The sequence below is a fragment of the Rhinolophus sinicus genome, chromosome 1 (assembly GCF_057876585.1).
Source record: "Rhinolophus sinicus isolate RSI-liver-muscle chromosome 1, RSI-T2T, whole genome shotgun sequence".
NCBI lineage: Eukaryota > Metazoa > Chordata > Mammalia > Chiroptera > Rhinolophidae > Rhinolophus > Rhinolophus sinicus.
In genome coordinates, this window is record NC_142501.1 from 162,826,337 (window position 1) to 162,841,228 (window position 14,892).

Consider the following 14,892-nt stretch of genomic DNA (forward strand, 5'->3'; position numbering starts at 1 on the left):
TAAGTTAGTACATAAAATGTATATGATACCACTAAATACAAATTATGTCTGTAGCAGAAGGGTAAACAAACCAATTATATAGCCAAGTTCTATTTATACTTCCTTAAAAAAACATAAATCTCTTTGGTAATTTAAATTATTAATTTCACATATTCTGTATTTCACGTTAGGGAACCAAACTGAGTCAACACTTGGCTTCTTCTACATATAATTAATAGATGATTTTATTTAAGCTAAGAAATGGTATCAAAAAAGCACTCTATTTCATAAATTTGCTATTTTGCACTGAAGCAGACATCAGTTGATGACACACACACTGGGAAAATACATTCTACAGAAAAAAATATATATGCATATATTTATATTAATCATGATAACACACATACACACACACATAGATCAGTCATTGGGATTGTAGTGGTAATGGCATGTTCATGATGTGGGCTATTCTAGTAAAAAATTATCTTTCAAGTTTGTATAAACCAAAGTTAATTACTTATAGTAATTTAAATAGGATATTTAAGGTATTTTAAGGATGCCCTGAAATATAAAAACAAGAGATAGGAAAGATAACATAAAAGACAGAAAAGCCTGTGGTACCTTTTCCTAGTGATGTAACATCATAATTGGCCTACAGGGCCATATAAAATTTCAGATCTTACAGAATTAAAAGGTAAGCAATCACTTTACAGGTTTCAAAAATTCTGGTATTTTTTTCTACTCTTTCATTTAAGTGCAAAAAAGGGAAGGTATGAAAGTACAGTGGGGATTTTGTGTACAATTGTACTGACTCACGCTAAGGTAAAGGGTTTTCTTACAGACCCTAAAATCTATTACAAAATTTGGTTACATGACACACAATATTTAGAACCTAAAAACTACGTTTAAGAATGCAGTCATTAACAGCATAACTCCAGGCACTGAAAATATTTGAAATATCGAATCATTTGAGTTACGGTTTCAGTCTGCTTGCAACCACCCACAAGTGATTTACAGTTTGCCAATGTGGTAGGAACTTAATAGGCTGTGTGGCACAATCTCCCTGCGATCAGGACGTTCATTCAGTCTGAAGATGAAGAGGCTGACAGCACTGAGCGCTGGGTGATCTGCAAGCACGATGGAGCTCAGAGTGATCCTTGGGAGGTTAGACTCCCTAAAGAAGCCACCATGAAAGAGGGTGAGGCCAGCCTGTTTGGAGCATAAGAATTCAGAAGGAGCACTGACAGAGGCGTGAACATAAATCTAGAACTCGAGATGCAAACAGGAGGACCAGCCGTGAATCATTTGCCGCTGAGGTTATCAGGCTACTCTGGTCTCTTTTAAGTGAACCTGTGCTATGTTCTCAAAATGTTTTCTGTAGATTTTTTTTTTCTGTTTTTCAAATCGAAGACTGACGTTGAATTCTGTCAGATCGGACTTTCTTTTTAAGTAGCTACCATTAATCATTTCAAAAAAATTAAAATTATATTTGTATAATTAGCTAAAGTCCTCTCAACATAATAAATTTAACTTAATTGGAAATCCACTATGCACCCTTATTGCTTATGTCACCCGATGAAAACTGTCACACCTCTTTCTGACCATTGCGCCATAGCTACTCCCATTTCAAAGGATACCTTTAAGTTGACACCTTCCTTTATCTCACAGTCATCATGCAGCTATTTGCTCAAGTGAGGGAGCCTAAATTATATTAAAGATAATAGAGTTTACATTACCATAGAGTCTTTATTATCTCACCATACCCTGGAGCTTCACTTGTCAGGCTAATATTTGAACTAAATTATGTCCTATATGTGTGTGTGCACAATTATGAGTTCTTTGCAGAGAAAATTACTTTATTGTTTTTTCCCTCTGGCTGCATTTAGGTGGTAGAGGAAGAAACCCTCTCAAAACAGAAAAATCCTTTAATGTGTAATTGTTACTTTTGACTTCAAATTGTATTTTTAATATTCAACTATAGGTATGAAGCCTTTATAAATGGGAAGAAAATTAAAGTCAATGCAATTTTCTAAATTTTGTTTTACTAAACATGTACATCCATCTGAAAAAAAAAACCAACTAATTCCATTTTGCCTCCATGTAATAAGAAGAAGCCCTGTGATGCAAGTTTAAAAAACAAACAGTGGGTGTACTTCACGGGTGTTACTATTACGAGGATTCTTCTCCTGCAGTATATAAATGTATGTCTGCTTACTGGTGAATGAGGGATTGCGGTGTGAAGGTGAACATAACCTCAATTACAGCCAAGAAGCTCCTTGGAGATTTAATGGGCTTGTGGAACAACTCCAAAACTAGTGCTGTGCTTTCTTCTTTCTTTGCTTTTCTGCTTCTCTACCTCTCTCTTTTCAAATAATAATAATACTAAAAAGAACGCATGGTAATGCATCATTTATAAACTACCTTGTTACTGCAAAAACAAAACTGCTTTGAAAACCAAACAAACTCCTGCTGCGGACTCCAGCCTGTTTGATGGAGGCCCTTCAAAAGCGTCCATGGCTTAATGGAGGCTGTTTATGTGGAGACTTCGATCCGTACCTGCTGTCCCCCGTCACTCCCTGGAAACTTGGCGGCAGATGTTGCAGCGTTAAGTTGTCTCTGAAGTGGCTTTCGTCCTCATCTCCCAACCGCCACGGAGTCAAACTGCATTAGATCTCCTCATTTGTGCCTCAGGCAAGTTTGGGAGCGCAGCTGTGTCCACCCCTACTCCTACCTTTGGTGTTTCGGGCCTCCAGGCAGCGAGTGTGAGACCAAAACGGTTTTGCTGCTCTCAACCACCTCTGCTGACAACCGGGCCGCGCGCAGCCGGCTGGGGAGGCCGCTGCCGCTGCTGCAAACAGATGTCGGCGACAACCTGCTAGCTTACACCTGGACGTGCGGCCCTAATCTCGCGCGCCGTGCGCTGAAACATTCATGACTCGGAGGAGTCGCAGCCACAATCAAAGCCTATGCCTGGTGTGTGTGCAGCCCGCGGACCCTGCCACCTCTCCAGGAGCTGGCGGAGCCGAAAGGTAGCGGGAGCGAGGGACGGGGAGACTGCTCGCGTCGCTTTGATACTTTGTGCCTTAACTTCAATTACTTGATCAAGGACTTCATTTCAGCAGTGAATTCTTCTGCAAATGAGCCCGGTGCGGCCTCTGAGCCATAAAAGGAGAGCATTTGGCTTGAAATTCAGAGTGATGAGACTTGCAGAGTAAATGTGCGTGAATCTGGGTTTAGTTCTACGTTCGCTGATTTGTTTATTAAACTAAACTCTCAAGAGGCAGAATCTGCAGTAAACAATTTATACATAAATGACAAGATTGTTTTCCAAGGCAGAAAACGTGGCTGTAAATAGACATAGGTTCTGTAATTTCAGCCACAGCCTGAAAACAATTGTTTTATTGTATCTTAAGCAGCATTAAGAGCAACTATTATTTCCTTTAAAAATTCAGAAATGAGAAAGCATTCTCGTGTTGTTGTTTTTTTTGACAATATAAATAACTACATCCAATTCCAACTAAAATATTTTCCCCAGAAGTCTACATAATATCTACAATGTACACACACACACACCTACACACACACACACACCTCCTATACCATTATACAAATAGTTGGTAAGAAGCATAATCAATTGTAAACACACACAAGCCTTTCTAAGCACAGGAAAATAACAAAATTATTTGCAAAAGTTATTCACCAATTTATATGTTGATAAAGTTTCCTTTAAAAGTAACTGGCCTTGAATAACTAATAACACCTGTTCCAATTAATTATTTGATAGACAGAGACAAACGTTTTTAGAGGGAATCAATGTATCTAATTCTAAGCTGACACAATACTATTTATAAATTTCCTAATATTTAAGGGGAAAAATGGATTTGTGATATAAAAGTGATAAACAGTTTCAAAGGACAACGAACATCTCGTGTATGTCCATATACACATGAAATCTTTCATGAGCAGTCTGAATTCAATGTTTAATTTAGTTTAAGCAGGTGCTGATTGGTTTCCAGCAGCAAGGCTGAAGACAGGATTTTTCCCTTCCTGATGCTGTGGAACCCTATCACAGATGAATGTGGTTATTTAAAAAGCAATCAAAATAACTCCAAGACTAATTTTCTCATTCAATGGTTATGCCCCGGCTTACCTAGGAAATCCAACACAAAGAACAGGAAGGAGGAAGAAAGGAAAGAAGGAAGGAAGGAGGGAGGGAGTGAGGAAGGGAAGGAAGGAAGGAAGGACCATGCAACCAAACTAGGATGATGGCTTTCTGAAACATAAACATATAAAAAAAAAAAAAAAATGGAACTCTTCAGTTATCCTAATAATGTTCAGAATACTAATTCTGCTAAAGAATTAGAATGATTTTTGCTATGTAATACTATAATGTAATATCTGAAAAAATACAGGTTATAGTTATGTATGTGTGTGGGATGGGACGTTTACATTGGAAATCTATCAAATAAAGAGGACATGGCTGATGATGTGGAGTTGACAGAAACAGATATGCTAATAATCTTTGTGAAACATGAAAAATGGGAGATGGGAAATAAGGGGGGAGGGCAAAGACTTTCCTTGTCTAAAGGCAAAAAGTTATATGCTGATAATTACAGATTTCATATCAAACCCCAGCTTAAAAAATAATAAATATTATGAAGGATCACTAGCAAGAAACAGAAGCAAAAGAGCAACTCATGCCAAGCTCACCTGATTTCCATGATCAAGCAACTTTGCATCACTGGTTGGGGAATACATAAATATACATTATACCTTAAATTCAGCAAATAATTTGACAAAATGTATTAAATAGTCTTGTGAATAAGATGCTAATCTGAGATTGCACAATTGGGGTTCCCAGCTTTATCATACTAATGTCAGTTAACTATGGAGCATCAACCTGTGGGGAAAAGCTCTCATAGAATGCTTTTAACACGGAGGTTTTAAAAGTGGCATGAAATAAGTGACAAGAATTTGCAGGTGACAAAATGTTGGAAGCAGTAAATCAAAAATAGGTATTAAGAAGAAAGATTAAGTCAGACTGTGTCAAACACACATAGAACCATAATATATATTTGATAGAAAAATAAATTCAATTAAATGAACCAACAACTGATTTAAGTTTACTAAGCTTAAAGTGCTGCATTTAAGTAAAAACAAACAAAAATCATAAATAGCATACATAGGTGTAGACTGGAAAAACTTGGAGTTTTAGTCACACATAACAAAGGTCTACTATCTTTTATCTAAACTTTGAAATACAAAATACTTGAAAACAAAGTTTGTGCTAAGTTTGTCACCAAAATTCATTTAGAAGCAAAACCTACATGAACTAACTTGAGCCTACTTATATTAATAGTTTATTTTTATCCAGTTTTAGTAATTAATACTTTCCTAGCAAGACGTCTGGAGAATGTGATCAGGAGGTGCTACTTTACATAAATATGGTATATGGACTATATCAGATTCCTTAAAATCTGAAAATTCTGAATTTTGAAACAATTTGATGTCAAGAGTTAGAATAAAAGGTTTCAAGACTATATTAAACAAAAGTATAACAAAATGACTAAAAATCAAAGGAAATCTTGGTCAAATAATGGAAGCATTAGTTTTCAATCATGGAAGAATAAATAATTTAACCTGTTAAGACAACACGTGGAATATTCTAGCACTATAATTAAGAAGAATGTTAAATTTATTTGGTATCTAACAATGTTCTTGGTACATGTTCGGCACTAGATAAACATTTGTTCAATGAATGAAAGAATGAGTGCAATGCATCATTTATAAACCAAATACATCACTTTATCCAAACTCAAAAGACCTTTTCTATTCCCAACCTATCTTTCTGGCTTTACGCCACAACCTCCAGACTACCCAGTAATCCACAAATCACTGTATTCTTGGCTGCCTCAGAGACTTTGCTCATGATGCTTCATCAGTGGCAATGCTCATTCGACCAACTCCATCTGATGAAATCCTACTCATTTTCAAAGACAAAAGGCCTGCTTTTGAAGAAGCATTCCCAAATCCCTCCAGGAAGAGTTCATCTCTCTTCTTCTACACACTCAAGAGTACTTGATACCTAACTATACTATCGCCTATTTTACATTCTGGAATAAATATTTTTGTATGTATCTCATTTCCAAAATTTCAGGTTTCTTAATGGCAAAGACTATAGTTTGTACCCATCCCTCAGTATTTTCTGATGCCATTACTTGTGCATATTTCTAATCCAAAACTTATTTTGAATTAAATCAAAATTAGTAGGAATGATTAAAGACTAAAAATTAAATTTTCACTCTGAGAGTTAAAAGAATATATAAAGTATCGGCAAGAGTGCTGGAACCACTGTTTCTGTTGGCGAATGCATCTACAGTGATAGCACAATACTCAACACTTAAAAAAGTGAAAATTATTGAACAAAGGAACTAATGTCTGACGGGGGGAGAGAAAACTGAAATGGAATGAAACTAAGATGTCATAAAAACTATTTTAAAACATAACAATGTAGAAAAAAAACAAAACAAAACATAAAGTATGTTGAAGGAAAAGTAGATTTTCTATATGTTGTTCCAGAGGCAGAATTCCAAATCATGCATGTGTTTAAACAGAGGCACAAATTTCATTAAATATAAGAACATTCTATTAATCATAGTGGTCTGGTAATGAAAGAGTCTGCTTCATAACCTACCTGGTCCTCTCCACCTGTGATCCTGACAAAGAGTAAAAGAATTGCTGGGAATATTCTACGAATATTTTCTCAAATTGAATCGTAGAATCATATAATACTAAATATAGCTTAGCTTGGCACTGTAAAGTAAATATGAATCTCATCAATTATTTCATCCTTAAAAAAAATAGCCTCTCGGACTTGAATGAACCTAAAGTCCTCTGAAGCTAAAGCGAAAAAGTTCATGGACTTGTTCACACATAAAAATGATCATGTTGACACACAATGAAAACATCCTGTGATTATCACTAACAATGGTGTCTCTGAACCAAACCTGCCCATTGTTAAATATTAAAAGGTTTTAAACAATTTTTCTTACATTGATACAATAGGAAATAGTGCTAATGTATTAAAAAACTTATAAAACTGGAGTAATTCTAGACAAATTTCCAAAACCAAAAAAGTTTCAAGTAGACTTCCTAGGTAGAGAAAATGCACATGTGAGTATGTGTGTGTATTTGTGTTTTTTATATATATATATATATATATATATATATATATATATATATATATGTGTGTGTGTATATATATATACATATATATGCATATATATCACCATCGCAGATTTGTATAATGCTTTATAACTTTAAAGACACTTTCATATATTTAAGAAATTAGATTATATCCACTGTTGGAGGCAGGATAATACCATATTTATACCTAAAGAAATGGAGGCTCTGAGGCGTGTTCTCCAGGCCTCGTTGCTAGTAAATGCTAGAGAAAGACTTCAGCTCCTACTCCCCAGTCTGTCCTCTCACTGGGTAAAACCTCAGAATGTGATGTCGTCCAAGTCAAAGGCTGAAACAATGAGTGTGCTTATTAAACCATGTGTACGATGGACTATACTTTTTATATGTGTTACTCGAAAAGGGACTTGTGTAAAATCGCGGCTTGAAGATCTTTTCTAACAATAGATAATAATTTATTAAGCACCCTCTTTAATAGTAATTTGCATGAGACAATAATTCCTTCCTCAAGTGGAATGAGGGCTTTAAATTCTTTTTGAGTATTTCACTACTTTAGTTATATGGACCCAAGGGATCAGCTCTTTCCCAACACATCCCCACAACAAACCTCATCTCCTTCCTGAGGTCGCATCAGGGAAACCCGGTCATACTGCCGCCGCAACAAAGCCCAGAGTGCATCAAGACGACCCTAAAGACAAAGATTTGTAAATTCCTAGAGAACAGACTCAACCTCTGTTTACTGAATAAATAAATGGGTTACAGTGAAGAAGGAAAAGCCTTATTTTCTACTCTCAATATATTTCATAAATTAAACAAATAAACAAGGAGGTTGTTGGTGCTGAGAAAGTATTCAGTTGCTGTCATGCAAAATGAATGTCTGGTATTTGATGTAGCTTGGTCCTCCTTCAGATAGCTGGAGGGTGGGAAGGACTAAAACAGTTACAGTTTCTCTGGGAAGTTCAGTTAAATTACACAAAATTTGAACAATTACCTTAATTGGTGTGTACCACTTTGTCTGAGGAGGCTGGTGTGTGGGTTTGGGTCGAGGTGGCCTAGGCCTGATGGGTTCCTCTGCTTCTTCAGGAATTGTTACCACAGCATTTTTGGCTTTCTCTAGCCTTGCACCTTCCTCAGTAGATCCTTTATCACCCCAACGAACCTTTAAAACAAAGGGGAAATACTCATATCAGGCACACAGTGTCCTAGGAAAACAAGCTCAATTTGCCACTGCAAAGTAAAAAGATGAGTCAGTAAACTAACTAAATTTTTCCTCTTCTGAGATTTATTAGGTTTCTCACCACTTCTTATGTATTTGATATTAAGATCCTAGGGGGGAAAAAAGACCCTTAAATTAAAGGGTCAATTAAAATTTGAAGCAACTGTTTCTCCATTATTTCAAATGAGGAGTTAATTTGTGGTTTACATGAGAAATGCACGGCAATGTGTAATTCTGTTCTCTAATTAGGTAGGTTCTCCTTCCAACTAAACTCATACCCATATATACTGATGGCAGTGGGGGAAACAGATGACAATAATGATAATAAGCATCTATTGAATGATTACTATGTGCTGATCTGCATTTAGTCAATACAGAAACACAATAAGATACTGTATTTTTTTTCCTTCCAGATGAGGAAACGGAGACAGAGAGGGGTTAAGTGACACGCCCAAATCCACAAAACTAGTAAGTAGCAGGGCAGGGATTGAATACAAGTAGTCTAAATGGGTTAAAAGTTTCAAATAGGTTTGAATGTGATAAATGTAGTTTACACAAAGGAGTTAATTGTTCCTTCCAAACTTTTCATCAAGTCTGAGTAAGGTATAACATGATTTAAACATTTAGCCTTCGGAAGTAAACTAATTATGTATGATTTTTCCTTACTTTTGTAAAGCTTGACCTTGTAAAGTAACTTTCAGTCATTAGTTCCTGAGCTCATCTGAGTATGGTTACTTGACATATCAATTTTTCATTGAGGAAGACAAATCTGGAAAAAAAAAAAAATCTCTGCCTTGAAAAGAAAAATTCAGGGACACTAGGGAATTCCACAGATTTTAGGGAATTCCGTTCTCTGAAAATTCTGGACATTGAAAAACCACACGGTCAAATGATTGTTTTCTTTATTTTTCAATGAACAAGAATTAAGGGCTAAATCTGAGTCAAACTTTTTCATGTGTGGGCACGTGAATAGGATGTGGCCCCTAGAGGAAGGCTTTGTCCAATGAGGATCAGTGGAGAAGTTCAAAAACCAACAACATTTTCAAAGATGACAAAGATAACATAAGTGAAGCTCTACAAAGAAACAGGAAGGCCTGTCCAGGGCACACGATGACTCTCCAGAGTTAAGTGATTTCTACATCGGAAAAATGATTAAATACTTTCCAAAGCATTTTAATGACCTGAGGTTAGTGGGTAGGAATGAATACAGATGATTACTGTTCATAGAAAGAACTCTTCACAGCTTTTGATAAGGCTTTCTTAGATGTTTTTACCTTGTTTTTTACTACAATTTTAGAATAGGCTTTCAATTTCAAGTGGACCCTATTGAGTCATTAAAATGTATCTGTATCTTTCAGTGTGATCAGTGGTACTAGAATGTTCTTTATGAGGTTGTTAAAATTGTTTTAAACACCATTAAGCCTTTAGAGCTAGATAGTTGGCTCTCTTTCCAGAGAAATGACCTTCTCTCTCAAATCACAGTGTCTTCACTTAGATAAACGAAAACTTCTACAATCTTTAGAAATAGCTGTATTGAACTACAAAACCCTAAAACCAGGATACAAATCCTTGCAGTTGTAAAGTCTCAATTTTAAGGGGAAGAAAATGAAGAAAAATACAGTAAAGTAAACATGAATATCATAACTCAGAGAAGTCAGAACAGAACCATAAGAAGATACATTCTAGATCTATTCAGAAATTATAGATCTTAACATATACACCTACCTAGCCTAGCTTTCACAGTTGATATCGCAGAGGTAATGGTAATCATATTTTCCCTCCAACTTTCACTGGCACCATTCTCAGATAAAGAACATGAAGCCACTTAAACTGGAGTTCTAACCCAATCTGGCATTTCTAGGGCCTCAATTGTCAAAGGACTATACTTATGAAATATAGTTGCTGAGTTTTAAAGGAAACTCATTAATCCATTAGTGTTAGTTTATGAAGTAGCTGTTTCATTACCATCACCATCACCGCAAACAACATAACCAACAATTCTCTTACTCAATCTCAAAGACTAACTCTAGGAAATACGTTATAGAGTTTTCCTAAAACTCTTAAAAGCAATTAAATATATATACACATATGTATACATTTTAATATTTTAATTTGATCCCATTGACAGAGTCAAAAAGGATAGAAGAATAACAAGAATAGACTGTTAAAGGAGCCCTAGCAGAGTTCATCTATCTGGCTTTTTTTCAACTATGAAAACAAATAAATAAGTAAGTGCAAGCTTGATAGCTAAATTCTTTCAACTCTACTTGGCTTGCATGATAAACAATGAAATTTCATAATTTCCAGAGCATATTTGGATGACTAGAAGCTTATATCATAAAGGAACAATTTCAGAATCGAGGAAAGAAACAAAAACAGTTTCACGCTGAATTGGCAGAAGCGCACATTTGAAGTTATTAGGTATTGTGGATCAGTTGTGCTAACAGCTGTTATTAACATCAGCTCATTTCCAGTTTTCTGCACATTTCCATTACCATAGTGTTTAAATATTTAATTTAAAAGAGGAGTAAAACAAAATTTCTAGGTAAAATCCCTATACTGGCTTAAAATAGCATTAATTATGAAGATTTGTTCTGTAATTCAAATGTGCTCATAATTTCTATAATTCCTTTTACTTCCCTCAGTTGAAGGTATATTTTTAAAGGGAAATACTTTATAAGTTTGAATAGGCATAATTTTAAAACAGATTATATAGTCTATTTTCCCTCTCCAAGTTCAAGTATGTTCATGTTTGAGAAAGTTTAACGACGTTTAATTCTCAGTTCAATTTTTATTGCACATTTTTATGTATTGTGTCTCCTTTGTATTTCCCACATTTACTTTCTCATTTTTTTCCATTCTCATTCCCATTTCCAACTCATTAATGGAATAATCCATAAAATGTAGCCAGAATTACATAAAGCTAAAATAGACCTCAATTTATTAAAAGTGGGTGAGTCCTTTTCATAAATTTTCCTCAATGAACAGGATGGGCAATATAATTTCACATATTAAGAGTCAATGCTTAAAACTTGAAATGTGAATTATTCAAGAATTGCATGAGCCCTTGGCTTTCTTGAGCATGCCTAAGCTTTTCTTTTTTTTAGAAAGATAGTTCAATCTTTGGAACACTGTAATACTGAACTAACAAAAATCTGGCATAATTCCTAGTGTTTTTAAGAAGAACATTATTTACTCATTTAAAATATACTAATACATCACACACCCACATCTTGTTGTCATGTGATATTTTACACGTGTGAATTTCAAAATGGAATTAAATGTATTATTCTAAATATAAATAGTGCATGTTCAATGTCAAATAAGTTTAGAAAAAAAACAGAAATATATAGCACAAATTGAAGATCACTCTATCTGGAAGAAACTATTCTAACATTTTGTGGTATATCCTGTCAAATCTTTTTTTTTCTTCTTACATCTTTTTGGAATGAGTCTAAATAAACTAAAAATAGGTTGTGACAGATCATATTTAGATACCCATATGTAACACTTTTATTTACAAGTATATTTTTTATATACATAGGAACATCTAATCCACTTTTTTCCAGCCCTCCAAGCCTAGAATGACACAACAAAGGCAAGCTGAAAGAAAATGACCTATCTTCTGTATCAAACAAGAAAAGCTAGTTCAGCCATGTTCTCAGTACTACTTGATAGTCCCAATTACCCACATGCAAACACATATGCAATATCTTCTCTAAAAGATAAACTTAACAGCTTCTAGCACTTGCCTTTTCTATGGCTTATTGTCAATGGGGTACTTGTCTCAGAGGCTATTTCAGCAATACAGTGGCAAGCTGTCAGGGAAATGGGAATTATTTTAAGATTGATGTGCTCAAGAAAGTGAGAATCACTATCAGATGACTCGAATAACCATTTTGGAAATGACAACCATGTTAAGTAGGCCTGGGTTTCTTTTGAAAATATTGAAATTTATTCTGAAAAGGGGAAACTCTCCTTGGGAATCTGAATTTTATTGAAATGTATAAAAAAGAGAAAATTGCAACAGTTGTGAGGCTGTTAATTAGTTAATTAGCTAATTGATTTTTTTCTGGCAGTAATGGGACAAAGCTGATATGAGAGTAAGAGACCTGTGTAATAACTGCACTACAGAAAAAAAACTCCTTATAAAGAAGTTAAATTAAAGGATAACTAATAAAGAGAAAAATACCAAGATCTGTGTTTAATAATAAAGTCAATATATCAATCAGAAAATCCCTTCAATTGCTTGTTGGGGTGAGACACTGGCCTATCTAAATTGTTGCTAAGGGTTCAGTGCTGGCAATGATTGCTTATTATTAATTAATTAATCACTTTGAAAATTTTTCTGTAATGGTCAGAAGACCTCATTTGATTTTTTAAGATATAATATTAAAGTTCAATTTACTCCACAATTTGAGCCAGTCAAAAAATTCAATATATCCTATAAATGATATTTAATATTAATTATGATCATTCATAAGTGGTAACTAAAAGCTGTATTTAAAAAGCCTTAAATGTGCTTCCTCTACATCTGTGATGAGGTCATATCCATATTATTGACTATTTTAACATTTTCTCCCCAAATAGTACATAACTGTTGGATCTTTTCAAAGATGAACATTGTTACAATTTTTAAGTGGTTGGCTTCTTCAAAGTTGATCTCTGTACTAATTTTTTCCAAAATAGTAAGAAAAACCCTAACTTTGTTTTGCCCTTTAGAATTCAAACATATTATCAACAAAATTCTTTGACTAATGAAGTCAGTTCTTGAACAGTTTTGAAATGGCTAAGATGATTCCATAGGGAAAAAAATATCCCCAAAAGACCCAGTGTTAAGGAACAATGGATGTATTGTGATATTGAATTATAAAAAGCACAGTTTCCATGGCTTAATAGTTCTAGGAATACATATTCCAAATTAGCAGCTTCTATTTTATTTTTAAAGATACCAACCTCCATTCTTTTAATTCCTCCAACCCCTCGACCGCCATAGTAGGAAGCATCCACAGTTGGCCATTTCTTGTTAGGCAAAGGTTCTTCTTCCTCCTATGTAGATACAATTTTTAAACATTGATTAAATTAAATTCTTAAAATATTGCTTAGTCAGCACTGGCTCAATTAACCATTTTTCTGAACAATGCCATTGATATAGAAGAAATGTACTGAAAATTATATATAGCGCATGTAGCCATATTTGTGCTTACACACATAAATTTCAGGTGGAGTTCTATGGAATATGAGGACTCCTTCCTTTCCACAAGTTTAGGAGTCTTCCTTATTAAACTCGGTTAGCAAAAGTTGCTATGAGCCTCATTTGTTGTTGTTTTTCCCTATTCATCACTTCATATTTAAAAAGATACAATATTAAAATTAGACAGTATTTTAATAATCATTAGAAGCATCAACATATATGTAAGTTTGAACTCTGTGAAGTTTGTACTAAAAAGATTGGCAGTTGAGAAGCTTTGAAAATCCATAACAACTGTACATTTCATATTTCAGGTTGCTAACACAATTTTGGCTAACAAACAGAGCAATATAAAAGTACAGTCGTCCTTCCTTATCCATGGGGGATATGTTCCAAGACCCCCAACAGATACCTGAAGCTGTGGATAGTACCAAACCTTATAATATATACTAGGTTTTTTCCTATACATACATACCTGTGCTAAAGCTTAATCTATAAATTAAGAGATTTCATGGATAGAAGATTTGTTCTTATTATAGATCTTAGCAACCTCATCATAGATTTTTTTTTTTCTCCTTTTCCTTATTAAGTTGAGAACTTTCACCTAAAGGAAACACTTTACAGCTTCCCTTTGGCATATCCAAACTACCGGCATCACTACTCTTGCACTTTGGGGCCATTATTAAGTAAAAGAAGGGTGACTTGAACACAAGCACTGCGACAGTGTGAAAGTGGATCTGGTAACTAAGACGGCTGGTTACTGAGTGACTAACAGGTGGGTACAGAGCATGGATACACTGGGCAAAAGATTCACGTCCCAGTCAGGACAGAGCTAAATGACATAAGATTTCATCACCCTACACAGAATGGCATGTAATTTAAAACTTATGAATTGTTTATTTCTGGAATTTTCCATTTAATATTTTCAGGCCTCAGTTGACCACGAGTAACTTAAACTTCAGAAAGGGAAACAGTGGAAAAGGGCGACTACTATAAAAATCATTTTGAAGAAAGTAATATCTTTAAACTGCCAGTATGGATTTTCCAACTTTTTGTAAACAAAATAAGTGACATCAGAATTATTGATTTACGAAGTAAATTAAATCTCTATAAAGGATTGAACTCGATGGTCAGTCTACGTTTATCAATGTATGAAGGACTCATTCCTCTAGCACATGAGAGAAATCAGAAGAGGACAAACAACAATTGTTTTTTATAAATTCAAAAGCCAATACATAGGTATCATAGTTATCTAACAACAATGTAACTGGTCAAATTTGGGGATAATAACTAAATTGAGAAAAAA

At 34.6% G+C, this 14,892-nt stretch overlaps 1 protein-coding gene across 1 annotated transcript in view; it reads right to left on the bottom strand.

Moving 5' to 3' along the window:
- The window catches only part of ANTXR2 (ANTXR cell adhesion molecule 2), a 141,274-nt gene that overhangs the window by 46,434 nt on the left and 79,948 nt on the right, over window positions 1–14,892 (bottom strand). The window contains exons 14-16 of the mRNA XM_019720146.3: window positions 13,352–13,444; window positions 8,171–8,338; window positions 7,787–7,867 (exon numbers count right to left, since the gene is read on the bottom strand). Of these exons, the coding sequence (XP_019575705.1) occupies window positions 7,787–7,867; window positions 8,171–8,338; window positions 13,352–13,444 (342 nt within the window). The remainder of the gene's footprint in view (window positions 1–7,786; window positions 7,868–8,170; window positions 8,339–13,351; window positions 13,445–14,892) is intronic.